This window comes from Cinclus cinclus, chromosome 1 (genome assembly GCF_963662255.1).
Source record: "Cinclus cinclus chromosome 1, bCinCin1.1, whole genome shotgun sequence".
Taxonomy (NCBI): Eukaryota; Metazoa; Chordata; class Aves; order Passeriformes; family Cinclidae; genus Cinclus; species Cinclus cinclus.
Window position 1 is genome coordinate 23,884,174 of NC_085046.1, and position 15,286 is coordinate 23,899,459.

Consider the following 15,286-nt stretch of genomic DNA (forward strand, 5'->3'; position numbering starts at 1 on the left):
GTCTTCTGTTTTAGTTGAGAATTTTGATTTCCTTGAGTTAAAATTGCAAGGCAGGCAAATAGAACAGGGGTAAAAAACAATTAGATTGTTAAAGCTAAAATCTAAAAAAACCCAAACAAACAACAAAAAAAAAGGTAAAAAATTCTGTGTGAGATATACAATTATAGTGAATATTGGCCTAGCTCTGCTATTATGGAAGTCAGTGTGAGTTTCCATTGTATTATCAGAGTGAGAGCAGAATCAGAGCCAGTGTGGAAGGATGTTTATAACATACATGCAGGCTTAGGGCTTTATTAAATGAAATTGAGGTGAAGTCCAAAGTCCAAATGATCTTAAAAAATAAAGATTTCAGATTATATTTCAGATGTAAAATAAGTTAGTATATCAATAATATCATTACTTTACTGGATGATTTCCAGTGTCACAGAGTAATACATTGAGTTGATAATGACATGAAAAGAGGTCAATGTGTCCTGAATTTATTTAAATATGATAAATTGTTTTGCCTCCAGTAGCAACCAACTGAGCCTTCTATCAATAGGTGAACTAGGCCTTTGTTTTGACCTCAATCCCCAAATGTGTAACTGCTGAGAAAAAAAAAATAGATAAAGAAAAAAAAAGAGGAAATTACACATACTTAAACACCAACCAGAAAGCTCACTGACTGCTGCTATGGAGGTTTACCCCATCTCGAGAAGAATAACAAGACATCTCAGTTTTAGTAAGACAGCCTTGAGTCATTTTCTTTACTGAAGTATAATTGAGGAAAAATTTTCATTACATTTGTCTACTGATCCCTCTAACAGCACTCTTACAAGGGCTGCCTATCAGTTGCTCTTTTTAGAGAATTCTTGGCCATTAATCCTGCTGAGGATAATGGATGATGACCTATTTCAGACATGAGACAGCCACTGGGGAACAGAAACTAGATGAAGCAGCTGCCATAGCTGTTCACATAGAATCTGCTTATTTCCCATTAAAAGTCAGTTTGCTGGACTATTTCTCAAAAGCCACTTTAAATGATTCTAAAAGAACCCCATCTTAAAATATCAAAGTATTAGATGTCAATACCTATGAACTGTTTGCACAAAGAACAATGTTCCTGCTTCCTTAACATTTACTGGTACCCCATGGATTCCCTCTAAATTATGATCCCTGGAGCAGCCAAGTCGTGACTCTGTGTACCTGTGCCATGTTCTTACATCTATGTGTACCCTTAGTGCTATATAGGAACAGTAGGACAGGCCACAGGAGCCTTAGAACATCCCAGCCCTTCAACACTGGGTGCAGAGAACTGCTGGAAGTTCCTTGCAGTATCTTGTCTCTCTGCAGGATTTTTCTGTAAGTGTATTGCACAACCTTTTTTTCTTTTTCTTTTTTCCTTTTTTTTTTCTTCCTTTTTTCTTTTTTTTTTTTTTTCTTTACCATTTTTTTCTGGACTGTTTTTTTCTGTTTTTTTCCTTTTTTTATAACTAAGCAGTCAAGAAGAAAACAGAAACAATGAGTTGCAGTGGGGGAGATATATGGTACCACTTTCATATTTTCTCCACTGAAAAAGTACTGGTCTCTTTGTTAATGCAAAATACTGACTAGCCAAGCTAAGGTGTGAAGTCCAGAATCGTAAACAATTCCATTAAAGATAGCTCTAAGGAAGCTGATATGGTTGCACAGCAGATATCAAGCAAAAACTATCCAAGGATCAGCTTAGTGATGCATGAAATCATAGAGACCCTCATATATCCATACTAAGGATATATAATCTACAAAAGTAAGATTGAAGCCAGATCATGTCACTGAACCAGCCCAAATACTCGTCCCACCGGGAAGCTACTTCCCTTAGGTACCTTTGTTGTTCACTCACAGCTGCTGTATGGTGAGGCATGCATCCATCACCTGAACAAATGTGTGAAAGTTTGTGTTGGAACAGATGAAAAGAGATCAATAACTTATGTGTACCAACCAGAACCACTGTTGCTCTCCCATTCACATCAGCTGGAGGAGAAGTTGGATCTGAGAGTACACCAAATGCAGTTATCCACCCCAGGGTATGAGGTTTGGTGACCACCTAAAAAGATGCAGGTCTTTCTCCAAATTCTAGCATTGTTCTGTGTTTTCTGGTAGTATGGTGCTGGCCAGACAGAATTAAATTGTTTGGCTGGATAATTGTTGGGTCCCTCTACTCTACTCTGGTGAGAACCCACCTTGACTACTGTATCCAGCTCTGGGGAACCCAGCACAGGAAGGACACCAACCTGCTGGAGTGAGTCCAGAGCAGGACCACTAAGTTTATTAGGGGAATGGAGCACCTTTCCTATAAGGAAAGATGAAGAGATTTGGGGTTGTTCAGTCTGTAAAAGAGAAGACTTTGGATTGAGCAAATTGTGGCCTTCCAGTACCTGAAGGGAGCCTACAAGAAAGATGGAGAGAGACCATTTACAAGGGCATATAGTGACAGGACAAGGAGAAAGGGTTTCAAACTGAAAGAGAGTAGGTTTATATTATATGCTGAGAAAAAATTCTTCATTGTGAGGTTGGTGGGGCACTGGAACAGGTCCAGAGAAGCTGTGGATGCCCCACCTTTGGAAGTGTTCAAGACCAGGTTGGCCATCCAATCTGGTCTAGTGAAAGATGTTCTACAAGAAGGGGATTGGAGCTAGATGGTTTTTAAGGTCCCTTCCTACCCAAACCATTCTACAATTCTATGATAATAGCCCAGTGGGTGGATGATAAGTTTTGAAATAGCATGCAGGGAAAATGCTTCCCAGTTTATGTATTAAAAATTTAGAGTTTTCACCATTTTTGATCTGTGTTCTAACAATTTTTCAGAAAAATGAGAAATATATCTGTGTTGACATTACCTGGAGACTCGTCTCTTAAAGTCTGCCCTAACAGCAAATCTTGCAGAGGATATTTCTTGTCATCATTAAAGTTTCAATTTAAATTGTGCCATAGGCATTACTGGCTTTAGTGAGAAATAGTTCCTTTAAACAAGTATGATCCAAAGGGAAAAAGTATTCTTAGATGTTTACTTGTTTAAGCTGGCTGATCAAATCAATTCTGGTATGCTAATGGCTCCAAAAGCTTTCATATTACTTCTGTTACTTCAGAAATACTTGTACTAGTAATGATATTTGCATGCTAGCAACCATTTGCCATAATTGTATTTTATGGAAAAAGTATTTCTGAATCCACACGACAGAACCAAAGTTACTAGGCACCACCTTTTTAAATAAATTGTTTCTCTTTTTCTTTCTTTCTTTCTTTCTTTCTTTCTTTCTTTCTTTCTTTCTTTCTTTCTTTCTTTCTTTCTTTCTTTCTTTCTTTCTTTCTTTCTTTCCTTTCTTTCTTTCCTTTCTTTCTTTCCTTTCTTTCTTTCTTTCCTTTCTTCCTTTCTTCCTTTCTTTTCCTTTCTTTCCCCCAAGTTTCTAAGATTATTTTTGCATGCTTAGGTAGAGAAGATAAACCGTGTAGCCTGTGTTCACAACAGAAACTGTGACAGTGCCTGTATGACAGAGACACCTTACAGGAAGACCAGCTTTACAGGCCTTTGTCATTTACCCTAAAATCATTTGGTGTGGCTTGAATAACTGCTGATGTTAGAGAGAGAAGAGATGCCTCTCTTCCTTTCCTCCTCTTTCCTTAAAATACAAAGACAATGGACGACTGAAAGTGAAGAAAATGGCCAAGGGCTCCATAGGTTCTGAAGGTCAGGTAAGCATCTGAGAGTGCTGTGGCAAAGCTGTCGGCCCTAGAGAACTACAGTTATGGATTTTTCAGCATGATGGATTGCTGAAAAGAGACTGATGTGGGAAAAGAGCCATATCAATGGATTATTCTTCTGCATCTCTTTTTTTCTATGCATATGCAGCAATCCTGAAATGGCTGGAGCATACCAAGAATTCATCTCTTTGGAAGCCTGAGGAGTCTCATACTATCTCAACTGCTTTTGTGTGTTGCTGAGCTTCTGGCTCCACATCTCCCTCAGTCACCTGCTTTTTGGGAGACATGGTGATTGAAAATCCACATCTTTGAAGGGGTTTTCTGTTCTTTGGGTAGGAGCTTGTGTGAAACTTCATGGGTAGGATGGATGGGAATAGCAGCTTAGTTTGATTTGGTCAGGATATATGTGCCTGCATCCTTGCACCTTCCATAGAAAAGAGCTATCATTTATTGAAAATGTGCATAAAATAGGTTTATACATATGCAATTAGAGCAGGTTTGTCCAGAAGTCTCTAATTACTATTATAATCAGTCATTAACTATTCTGCTGATTCATCAGAGTCAAAATAAAGAAAAACTGGCTACAGACTCAATGATTGACTTCAAGGAACAAGTTTAAAAAAAACCTAACTGTTCACTGAAAGTGGTGTCATTAAATACTTGGACTTGAGCCACAGTGTTTTGGCTTTATAATAATTATTATTATTATTATTTATTTTAGCTTGTTTGAAGCTCACTGACCTACTTTAGGTTTATGATGGTATAAACTTTCAAGTAGTTATCTTCATTGTCCAGGTTAATTTAAAATCCTTCTTGGTCTAAACTGATACCATTCACACGAAAGTTAATCTGAAAGAATACTCATGTACGGTTTATGCCATATACTTTTTTTACAATGTTTCAATCACATCATTTGTTGAGCTACCGTTTTGTGGTCAGACACACTTCCCTGGATCACCTTTTCCTAATGCTGTGGATTTTCCTATCCAAACTTCAGCCTTTTCCATTTCGTCGGCACTTTTGATCGTGAGGAACTGTCCTGTCCGCGGAGGCAGCTTCAGGCAGGCTGTCCAGCCGGGGACTGCTGGCTCGCCCGGACACGCGTGGATGCGTGGCACGGGGATGCTGCTTTGGTGCTGGCAGTTCCCTGAGACGCAACCCCTGCGGGTCCCCGCATCCACGACCCATCTTTCCCACGCTTTCCGTACTCGTACCCCCGACGGCAGCTAAATACGGGCTGGGTACAGCCCCGGCACATCCCGTAAGCCCGGCTGAGGCGAGAGGACCCTGTGGGCTGCGGGCGGTCGGGACGCGGTGCCGAGCGGTGCGGGACCCCCGCTCCCTCCGCCGCGGCGCTCCCGGAGCCCGTGCAGGATCGCTGCTGTGCCTGGGCAGGATCCGCCTGCTCGGCGATCCTGGGGGAGGGAAGGGGAGCGAGGACAGGCGCCCTCCTCGCCTTTTCCGCCCCGGAGAGGCCCCCCCCCTACCCTGAGGCGGGGCTCCGTGTTTCTTTCCCCGTTACCTCTGCTCGGGACTCCCTTCGGCGAGCGGAGGGGGCCTGAGAGGGGGCGGCTGCCCGCCTTGGAAGAGCCCCTGGGCGGGGAGGCGGGCTGGCCGCGGCTGCGCTTGGCCTGGCCGGAGGCACCACGTCGCCATGGGCGACCCCAAGTGACTGCAGCCCCGACCCCGGTCCCGGGGCAGAGCAGCGATGGGGCCGCCGGCCCTCGGGGGCACAGCGCGGGCAACTCCTCTCACACCCACCTCGGCCCCCTCCCCCGCGAAGGGAGAAGCCGTCTGCCGGGCAGACGTGGCAAACAAGCTGGCCGGCTTTCCCTCGGCTGGGTGGGCGGGGGTCCGTCGCGAACGGGAGATGCCGGGAGTGCCCATCCTCCTCCCTGCGCCCGGGGAGTTCCCTTCAGCCGGCCGGGAGGCGGAGAGCGCTCGGGGCGGCGGCTGCGGGACACCCCGGGCTCCCTTCGCGCACACACACCGCCCGAGCGGCCGCGAAGCCGGGAGGGGACACTGGCAGGGCTGTGCCCGCGCCCTGCACGGACGGAGATGCTTCCCCGGGGAGAGCGATCCGCCGGGACGTGAACGGGCTTCGCCGCGGCTGCGGGCGGGCTGAGGGGCTGTGCGCGTCTCCAGCACTCTCTGTCCGCGGGGAAACGCCAGGAGCGCGGGATCGGCGTGATCGTGCTAGAGGGGTCCGGGGATGGGGAGAGCGTCGCGTTTTGCCTTTGGCTGCAGTGGGATTGCGGAGAGAGGTTGAGCTGGAATCCATCCTCCTCCCGGCTCCCCCGGCCGCTTCCCCGCGGGGCGGGAGGCTCCGCAGGTCCTGGACAGCTCCCGCTTTGAACGCCGTCGGGGCGCTGCCAGCCGGCTGCCCAGCCAGGCTCCCGGCCGTGCACCCTGAATAGAGGGCCGAGAGGGGCGTGGGACGGCTGAGAGGGGAGGAAAAAGAAAAGGGGGGGGGGAAAAAAAAAAAAAGTAAAAAATCCCGAGACGACGAGTCAGATTTTCCTTCCGAAAGCCTCAGTGTCCACGTCCTCAAAGCATGGAACCAATTTAGCGTCGCCGCCCCCCGGCGCTGCCGCTGCCAAGGCTGCTGCGGAGGGCTGGGGACGGGGGGCACGTGACGGCCTGGGCGGCGCCGGGACCCTCCTGCGGTATAAGTAGGGCGGACCGGGGCTGGGTTAATTTAGCGTCCCGGGCAGCCGGTTTCTGCTAAGGTTGGAGTTACTCCTCGAGACTGTATGCCTGCGTCCCACAGGCGATAGCTATCCAACCGACTCGGCACCACAAGGAGTCTGCATGTCTTGCAACTAGACATGCTCAGCTTTGTGGATACGCGGATTTGGTTGCTGCTCGCAGTAACTTCATACCTAGCAACAGGCCAACGTAAGTGTTTTCCGCTTGTTTGTGGCAGGGGTGGTGGCAGGGGTGGCTGTCCGGCTCTGCGCTCCGTGCTTTGTCCCGACGCCCGCCCCACGCACGGCAGGCGGCGGGGAGCTGCCGCTTCCCAAGCGATAGAGACCAGCTCTTGCCACCTCCGTCCCAGATCAGACTCTTGATTCTTTCTTTCCCTCAGAAAAATATGGCAAATGGCCAACGAGATCCCCCTTTACGAGGAGAAAAAAAAAAAGAAAGGGAAAAAAAAATTTAAAACGGATCATCTCCCCCCCAGGCGGGCTCGTACGTAGAGGACACAAAGCTTCACCTCCAGCGCAGATGCTGTGAGGAGATGCAGATGCAGCTGGGGTGGAGAGCGTTTGCAGCGAACGGAAGAACTCGGGCTGCACTTTTGTGAGGCGTGAGGCAGTCTTTCCAAAGCAGGGAACCGGGGCAGCGGGCGAGCGGCGGTCCATCCATCCATCCATCCATCCATCCATCCATCCATCCATCCATCCATCCATCCATCCATCCGTCGCTCCGGGGGCTCCGCGCGCGGGGCGCCCTCTGCGGGCCGCTCGGAGCCGGCGCGGCGGGCGGAGCTGCCGCGTCCCCAAGGAATTCGGGAAGGGGACGAGGAGGAGGTGTGGGGCAGGGGGAGGCTGGCAGGGAAGGAGCAGTGCTCTCCGCTGTAGTGGTAAAAGAGAACGCGGCTCCCCGAGGGCGCAGTGCAGCTCTCCACCTCTCGTTGGATGAGGATGTAGTGCCCCCTCAACGCAGTCAGCGAAGCGCACACACACAGCCTGCACACCCCACAAGCGCACGCACGCACACACACACACACACACACACACACACCCCGCACACCCCACAAGCACACGCACACACACCCCGCACACACACCCCGCACACTGACATGGGAGGGAAACGCGCCCCGCCGCTCGGCAGAGCCTTCCTGCAGAGCCGCGCCCTGTGTAGGGCCCCCCGAGCCCCTGACCACCGTGGCTTTGACCCAGGGTTTGGCCGCGTTCCAGGGCGGAGGAGGGAGGGAGGGAGGGAGGGAGGGAGGGAGCAGCCGCGCGCTGCCCGCTCCTGGCGCTGGGAGCCCCCCGGGATGAAGAACCCCGGGATGATATCCCCCGGGAAGGTGCCCCTGTCGCCCTCTTCAGGGCGGGGGGCAGCGGCGGGGACGTTCTGGACGGGCATTCTGGGGATATGGGGACATGCCCCCAACCCCGGGGATGGAGAAAAGGAGACGGAGCGGCTCGTGTTGGGCTCCGCGAACCGAGCATCCCGCGCTTCCCGCAGGGAGTTTGAGTAGGCGCCGGTGTCACCGTCACCTGCGGGCAGCAGTGGCTTTGGTTTTGTGTTGGGTTAGCACAGGGTGGCTGTGTGTACTGCCGCGAACTCCGGTGCTTTCAGCATTTCAGCTCTGTTACCTTTTTCTGGACTGCACGGGTCATCCGAATTTAGTGTGATCATACACTGCCAAAGTGACACGTTGTGGAAAAACATCCAACAACCACCTGTTAGTTAGCAGTAATGTTAAATTGCTGGCATTCAGGTGTGGTGTGAGACTCTTTTACTGTGCTGAATTTAAGTCAAAATAGATTTCTAATTCCTTGAAATTAAGAAATTCAGAAATTTTTTTTCTCCAGCTAATGAAAAAAGCACATACTCACACTTAGCAGTGCATAACATACAGAGATAGTTATTTGCAATGTGGCATTTAAAAGCTTCAAACTGTTACCTGTTACACAGTTTTACAGGAAAATGTGGGAGTAGGGATGTTTGGCTAGAACCTTTTCCCATAAAAAGTGGGATTGAGACATTTATCTGAAAATTTCAGATTACTCCTACAACCTAGTATCTTCATACATGCCAGTCTGCCTGGGTTTATTAATCTCTTGCATGAAAAAATATGTTGAAACACATAGGTGTGGGGGGTGTTCAGTGGAGGTATGTTGAAACATACTTAGAGCAGGTTTATAGTTGATATCTGCCTTTTTACTGTATCAGCCACATTACTTGTCTTGTCCATTTTGAATTTGAAATGCATGGCAATTTCACCCGTGAGTCATTCCAGTCTAAGATAATCATCTTAGACTATCAACAATAAGAAATCACATTAGGAAAATGTTTATTGCATTAAGGAAATCAACAAAATTGAATTTTGAATTAAAAGCAGCAAATTTAATTTTGAATTGAAAGCAAGTTTAAAATTTAAGCCTTGTAAAATATTTGAATCCCTGCTCTAATTATCTCTTTTGTTCTTTCCCTCTCTTTGCAGATGTGAGTGAGGTCAGTATAATTTTTTTATCTAATAAGCAACACTCCAATTAACAGGCTAGGCTTCTCTTGTGTCAGTATTATTTTCTAACATTCATTCCCAAAAAGTGGTGATTAAATGCTGAAGGCATTGCCTGGAAAGGTACCCACCCCAATTTCACAAGTGGGATGGCCTTTTTAAGAGACTGCCTTCATAGGTGTAGAGACCATGAGGAGAAAGTAACGGAGCAGTCCTCTTTGGACATTGTACCTGGAAGTTTGGATTGGAGATGACTCTACTTTAAAGCCAGTTCTATAGTCTAAGTTTCATTGCACAGTAGGATTATGAAAGAGCTCAGGTGTGACTTCTTGTTTTGTTTTTTTTTTTTAGTTCTAGTATTTTAGGCTGTAATAGCTATACAGTTTTCAGTCTTCAACACAACATTTTAATATAGTTACATGTATTTTGCTAAACTTAACCTCTTAGCCTTCAAGGAAATTTTTAACCATAGGGCAAAGTTAAATATATTGGACTGAAAAAAGGTATAGTTATAGAAGAAAAGTAGTCTAAGTTTATGTATTATTTTAGTTTAAAATACTGGCAGAAATTGTAACTTTTTAAAAACTCTCTTCCTTATTTTTTTCCAGGCACCCGCAGGGCGCAAGGTAAGCATTTTTATTTTTCTTGTGTGGAAATGAAGATGATATTAGGTAGTCTTCAGCAGATTAATATTTTGTTGAATATTGGATGAAAAATAATTGGAAGAAAATTTACTACACTGCTGAATTTCAGTGTTCTCTGAAGATTGTGGTAGCACTGAGATGAATAGGTAGTCAAAAAAAGGGGGAATGATCAATACAGCATTTTAACACCAGGGTAAATTCAAATATAGAATTAAAGGTGCTTTACCTGTGAGCAGAACTAAGTCTAACAAGACCTAAATGGCATCAAGGTGTCATTCTTATTTTAACAGAGTTCCTTTGTAAAGATTTGTGGGGATTGAATAGCACAGCAATGTCCACAGAGGTCTAAAAGGCTAAATCGATTCTATATAATTTCTGAAAGTCACTACTGTTAAATTAGAACTAGTTATTTAGGTAGAAACAAACCCCAGTTTTGCAAGGACTTCTGTGGTCTGTGCAGTGACACTTTTAATTCACACAATAGTGGCAGTGAGAGTAGCTAATGTATTTCCAGTAGATAATTGTGGTCAAAAATATACTGTCTGTGAAAAATAAACTGTTGGACCTGTATTCTTTCCCTTTTTAATGTACACTAATTATTCTTAATGTATCTGTTTCCCATGTATTGTTCTGGAAAATTTCCACAGTAACTCATTGAGTGTTATTTTCTTCTGGCAGGGCCCTAGAGGAGACAAAGGGCCACAGGGAGAGAGGGTAAGGAATTAGATTGACATTTACTTGTGATCTTTGAACAGTAGTTGTTGGAAGACCATTAGGAAAAAACTAAGTTTAAGCATTGCTGTGAGATTAAATGATTGTACCCGTAGAAGCTTGCACATACAATTCCATTAAAAAAGAAATTACCTATGCACCAAATTCAGCCTAATTATGGTCATTGTGCCTGAGCAGATGTGATTGAGATCATAGGGCAGCCTAGCTCTTTAAGTGATGATTTGAAAAATGTTTTTCCAGCTGCTCACAGTGGAAATAGCACATAGAAATGCAGAGGGAAAAGTTGACATGTAAAGATGTAATCTTTGAGTAATATGGTGTATGGGTAAACTCTCTACATATGTAAAACCTGAATAGGCTAAGTCTGTTTTGAAGATAATAAATTATCTGTACCTCCAAAAATGTTTTGGAAAAGCTCTTTTCTTGGCAGTTGGGCATTTCTTATCTACCTTCTGCTAGTCAAAATGGATGTTATACTGCAGAAGGCTTTACCATAAAAGTAACCATAAATAAGGACAGTTTAATAACTTAATTGTAATGTTTATTCATATTGCTGATATCTGCTTTTCTGGTTTGCTTCTGCATCATTGCTGCTTTTTGTAAAGTTGTATTCTGAACTTCTGGGTAGTGTGTAGTTATGTGTCTTTTTCTATAATCTGAAAATGAGAATGCCATAGTACTGATGAGGGAGCTCTTGAGGATTTCTGAGATCATGGTCTGCTGACAAGTGTAATGGAAACTATTAGGAAGACTGTATCAGTGTGGTCAGTTGGATGTTTGCTTTAGGCTGCCACTAACTAAATTTGTTTAATGAAATAAGATTCTTTCCTTGTTTTGAAGGCAACCAGCCTAATTCTGCTCCCTTAGAAATCCATTTATTATGGATTTTATTAAGTACTGAACTGGGTCCAAAAATCTCAACAACTTGACCAGCTTTGTGTAATGAGGATGAAGGAATGTAAGGACAAATGTTACTGGACTGTACACTGGTAATTTCAGCCTGTTGTAAAAGTTCTGACAGTGGTAGTGGATGGACAGTATCAATCTGTAGAAGAGCACTGCTAAATTTTAATTGGATTTGCAATTATACCAGCAAATTGTCTATACCGATTAAAAACTGGTTTTGGGCTTACTCTGGATCCGTGTTAACTCGTATCAGTAGGGCTAAACTTTTCTAATCCTCAAATTTGACCTCAGCTGGTCAAATTTTAGGCTCTCACTAACAGGATCTGCCAGGCTGTGTGGGTCCACATGGGTCACTTGGGGTTCATAGGTCCAAAGTTTGTCACTTAAGATGAAACTTCCCAATTTGGATATTACGCTTTGGTAGCATAAATCCAATACTGTCCCCATAAATCTTCTCAAATACAAAGCTCCAGTACATATCTGATACAAGCAAGGTAACATAAAATCAGACTATGTTTATTTTCCCAAGTTAAGCATTTATTGAAATTATTTATTGAAATATATAGCACTGCTGTAGGGTATGCTGTGGGTGCCTGGTTGTTGGTGAAGTTACCACATCAGAGATTTCTTCAGCCACTTCTAATATTCACTGTATAATTCTCTTTTTAACTCCAGGGTCCACCAGGTCCACCAGGCAGAGATGGTGAAGATGGACTACCAGGTCCTCCAGGGCCCCCTGGTCCTCCAGGTCTTGGCGGAGTAAGGCATCCAAACTTTTTATTACTAGAACTCATAAGCTGTGCTTTGGGACCAATATGGAATTTATATCTGCTGGAAAACACTGTTGTTGATTTGAAGAGTGGAAGAAATATTCTCTTGTGAGCCATAAGAAATCGATGGGGCCAGTTCCGATGAAGCCCTCCTTGGGGTGTATATATTCCATGGAAAATTTGGATTCCGTATTCAACAGGGACTTAGGAAGAAGAGCAAATCAACCCTGTTATTTAGCATTAAACTTACACGGTGATAATGTGTTAGGCAGTCACTAAATGAAACCAGTGCTGTTAAGTAGATGAGGAAAATAAACTTTTGTGGTTGGATTCAAGAGACAGCAACCGTATTGGAATAGACAAAGAAGACGACTCCTTAAGCTAAAAATCAATTAAAATTAATAGAACTTTAAGAGTACTGTCCTTTAGAAATTTTTCTTTTTCTTTCTGTTCATACTGCAGAACTGTAAATGGGCTGTTGCATACACACTTTGTGCACCAGTGTCCATCATGTATTCCCTGCAGAATGCTGAATTTAACTCTTTGCTTGACATTAGCTTGCACAGGGAGCATGAAGATACAGACAGTGTTGTATTGATCGAGTTTAGTAAATCCTTCTGCATGGAAGAATACTCTTTTGACTTCAGTGTGAATAGTAACACTTTATTTTGCTACTTGCAAATATTAAACTGCTTTCATTATTTTTTTTTAATATGAACAAGCAAGAAAATATAAACAACAATAATGAAACAAGCAAGAAAAGGGGGTTTGACTGTGTTGTGGAGAATCTTTCTTTTTCTATTTTGATAAAATATCAAAAATCCATTGCAATGTTTCTGAGGCTGCATACTCCTCAAATGTTTCTGAAAGTGAAGGGCCCAGCTCATGCAATGGCTACTCAGGGCTCATACATTAATTTTACTTATGCGTGTTTTTTCACTTCTTTACTTAACTTCCCTCACTTGAAATTAGGCAGAATAATTTGAGAGTTTCAAGAAAGTTTTCACTTTTAAATGAGCACTGAATTTACATTCCTAATTTCCAGTTCACACTATTGAATCCCTTCTGCAGAGATACTTAGGTTTGAAAGGGCCTTCCCAGTAAAAATCAAGTCTTTTTGGAAACAAGTGAATAGAAATGTATTTATAATAGGGCTATATTTACTGAGTTATATGAATGCTCCTTTAACAAACCTCATAGCAAGTATAAAAAAATCAGATGATATTTTGATACAGAATGTTGATTGAAAATAGTTTTTAAAGTAAAGCTTTTCATATTTTGATGTCAACCTTTTTCTTATCTACAGAACTTCGCTGCTCAATACGATCCATCTAAAGCAGCAGATTTTGGCCCAGGACCTATGGTAGGTATATGACAGAGCACTTGATAACTCACATGAATAATGCGTTTAGAATTTTCCTTTAACTCTAATTCAGCTCCACTAATGAAAAAAATAGTGTTAAAATTAGTCGTTTGATCATATATTGACTCAGAATGGAAACTGATCCTTTAATATAGGATGATGATAAGTATTTTAAATGGTCTGAGAGCTTGAAATATGGTCTTGATCTATATATTTATCTTGAATATAGCACTGCTGGGACTTGTGCTTTAACTCTTTTTGTTGACCACACTTCTATGAGTCTATGAATCTCATAATCTGATGTTAGATAACACACGTACTTTGATACAGTATTACTTTACTCATATTGAGACAGGAAATTGTGTTTTAGGAATGAGATTAACTGTAAAGCTATTCTCTAAAGCAGACACAGACCTAGAAAGTAACTCAGTATCTTGGCTCCAGTTGGTGGTGATTTTTCCTCCATGGCTGTACAGCTCTTTTGATATCCTTGCATAGCACAGGTTTTTTAGGAAATTGGCTGCTGCATTTGTTTCTCAACATCTGAGTGTTATCACTTGGTACTGTAAGGCTGTTCTGAGGAGGACTCTTTATAGCTCATTGCATACTATGAACAAATGAAATTTAAGGGGTCTATTGCCACTCCTCATGAATTTCTAACCCTTCCTTATGTCAGCAAATATTTTCAGTGTACATAGTTAGCAGAATATGGGTTAAATTCACCACACACACTGATGTCACAGAGCATCTGATGGGTGAGCAGCAGGATGAAGGAGGACCAAGATTCTTCTGAAAACACTCTAATATTAAATGGATTTTGGAAAATACTTTTCCATCCATTTAGTTACAAAATACAGGAAAATAGGAGTACTTTCAATAAAGTTCTGCCTTCAGTGTCTGATGATTAATGAGGAAACACAGATGAGGCTTTATTTGAGGTGTCACCATTTCTGTGTTCCGATTTTTGGGTCAGTTAGGTTCATTTGACAGAGACAGCAGTAGTATTGTGAGGAAGTTTTAAGTTTCACAAATAATATGTAAAGGATCAGGAAGAGAAAAGTAATTGTAGAATATAATTAGTGAAGAAATTCACAGGGTTTATGCAGCACATGTGATTCAAACTGTCTAGAAACCATTCTTTTCCTTGAATTACTGCATATTTTCATATCCACAACATTGCTTTAACTTCCATGAGTAAATGCCTTTAATTAATGTGCATTTATTCCTCTTAATAAAAAGGTTTTCAGTCTTATGGGAAAGCTACATAAACCACTGGAAAGTCGGCATATGATTTTAATCTTGTAATGACAAAATCTTAAAGGCTTTCCAAGAAAGCTTTAAAACCAGTTTAAGACATAATTATTTCTGTTGAAACCTCTTCTAAATCATTTGTTTGGACTATAGAAATCCAAGTTAAAATTTCAGTTCACAATTGTTTGCCTGTTTAGTAAATGTTAAGATAACTGTTAAGAGAGGGCACCAGTCTATGGAAATTTCCTTTTTAGAAGTGACTTTCTCTCCCTGTGTTTTCAAGATGTATGTAAATTGTAAATAATGTCAAGGAGAGCATATTAGTGACTTATTTTGCAAGTGATATGAAAAGAATTTAATCAACACCAGAAAACAATGAAATATTTAAATAGAAGTAGGTAATTAATGGAAATAGATGTATACACAATATGTATAAGAGCCTTTCATAATGTGTTATGGTCCTCATCTTTAAACTCTGGATGTTTCTGCACATGAAGGGTAGAGGGAAGAATTTAAAAAAAAAATGAAACAGTTTACTTGCTAACAAGCCAGAATAGATTAAGAAGATGAATCATGAAGTTCACAGCCACAGGGGTACATTTGTGATCATCCTACTGGATTCTGTGCAGGTTCCTTGCCATTAGAAGATGTTTGCACTTGGACTGCCTGTGCAAATTCATGCGGTTCTCTTAACTTCCTCTTA

The 15,286-nt window shown here is 42.9% G+C and overlaps 1 protein-coding gene across 1 annotated transcript in view; it reads left to right on the forward strand.

Annotated features, from left to right (window-relative positions):
• Positions 1 to 6,094: 6,094 nt before the first annotated feature.
• The window catches only part of COL1A2 (collagen type I alpha 2 chain), a 39,109-nt gene continuing 29,917 nt past the window's right edge, over positions 6,095 to 15,286 (forward strand). Inside the window, exons 1-6 of the mRNA XM_062494995.1 lie at positions 6,095 to 6,618; positions 8,900 to 8,910; positions 9,526 to 9,543; positions 10,240 to 10,275; positions 11,875 to 11,958; positions 13,276 to 13,332. Coding sequence (XP_062350979.1) covers positions 6,549 to 6,618; positions 8,900 to 8,910; positions 9,526 to 9,543; positions 10,240 to 10,275; positions 11,875 to 11,958; positions 13,276 to 13,332 — 276 coding nt within the window. The 5' untranslated portion in view covers positions 6,095 to 6,548. The remainder of the gene's footprint in view (positions 6,619 to 8,899; positions 8,911 to 9,525; positions 9,544 to 10,239; positions 10,276 to 11,874; positions 11,959 to 13,275; positions 13,333 to 15,286) is intronic.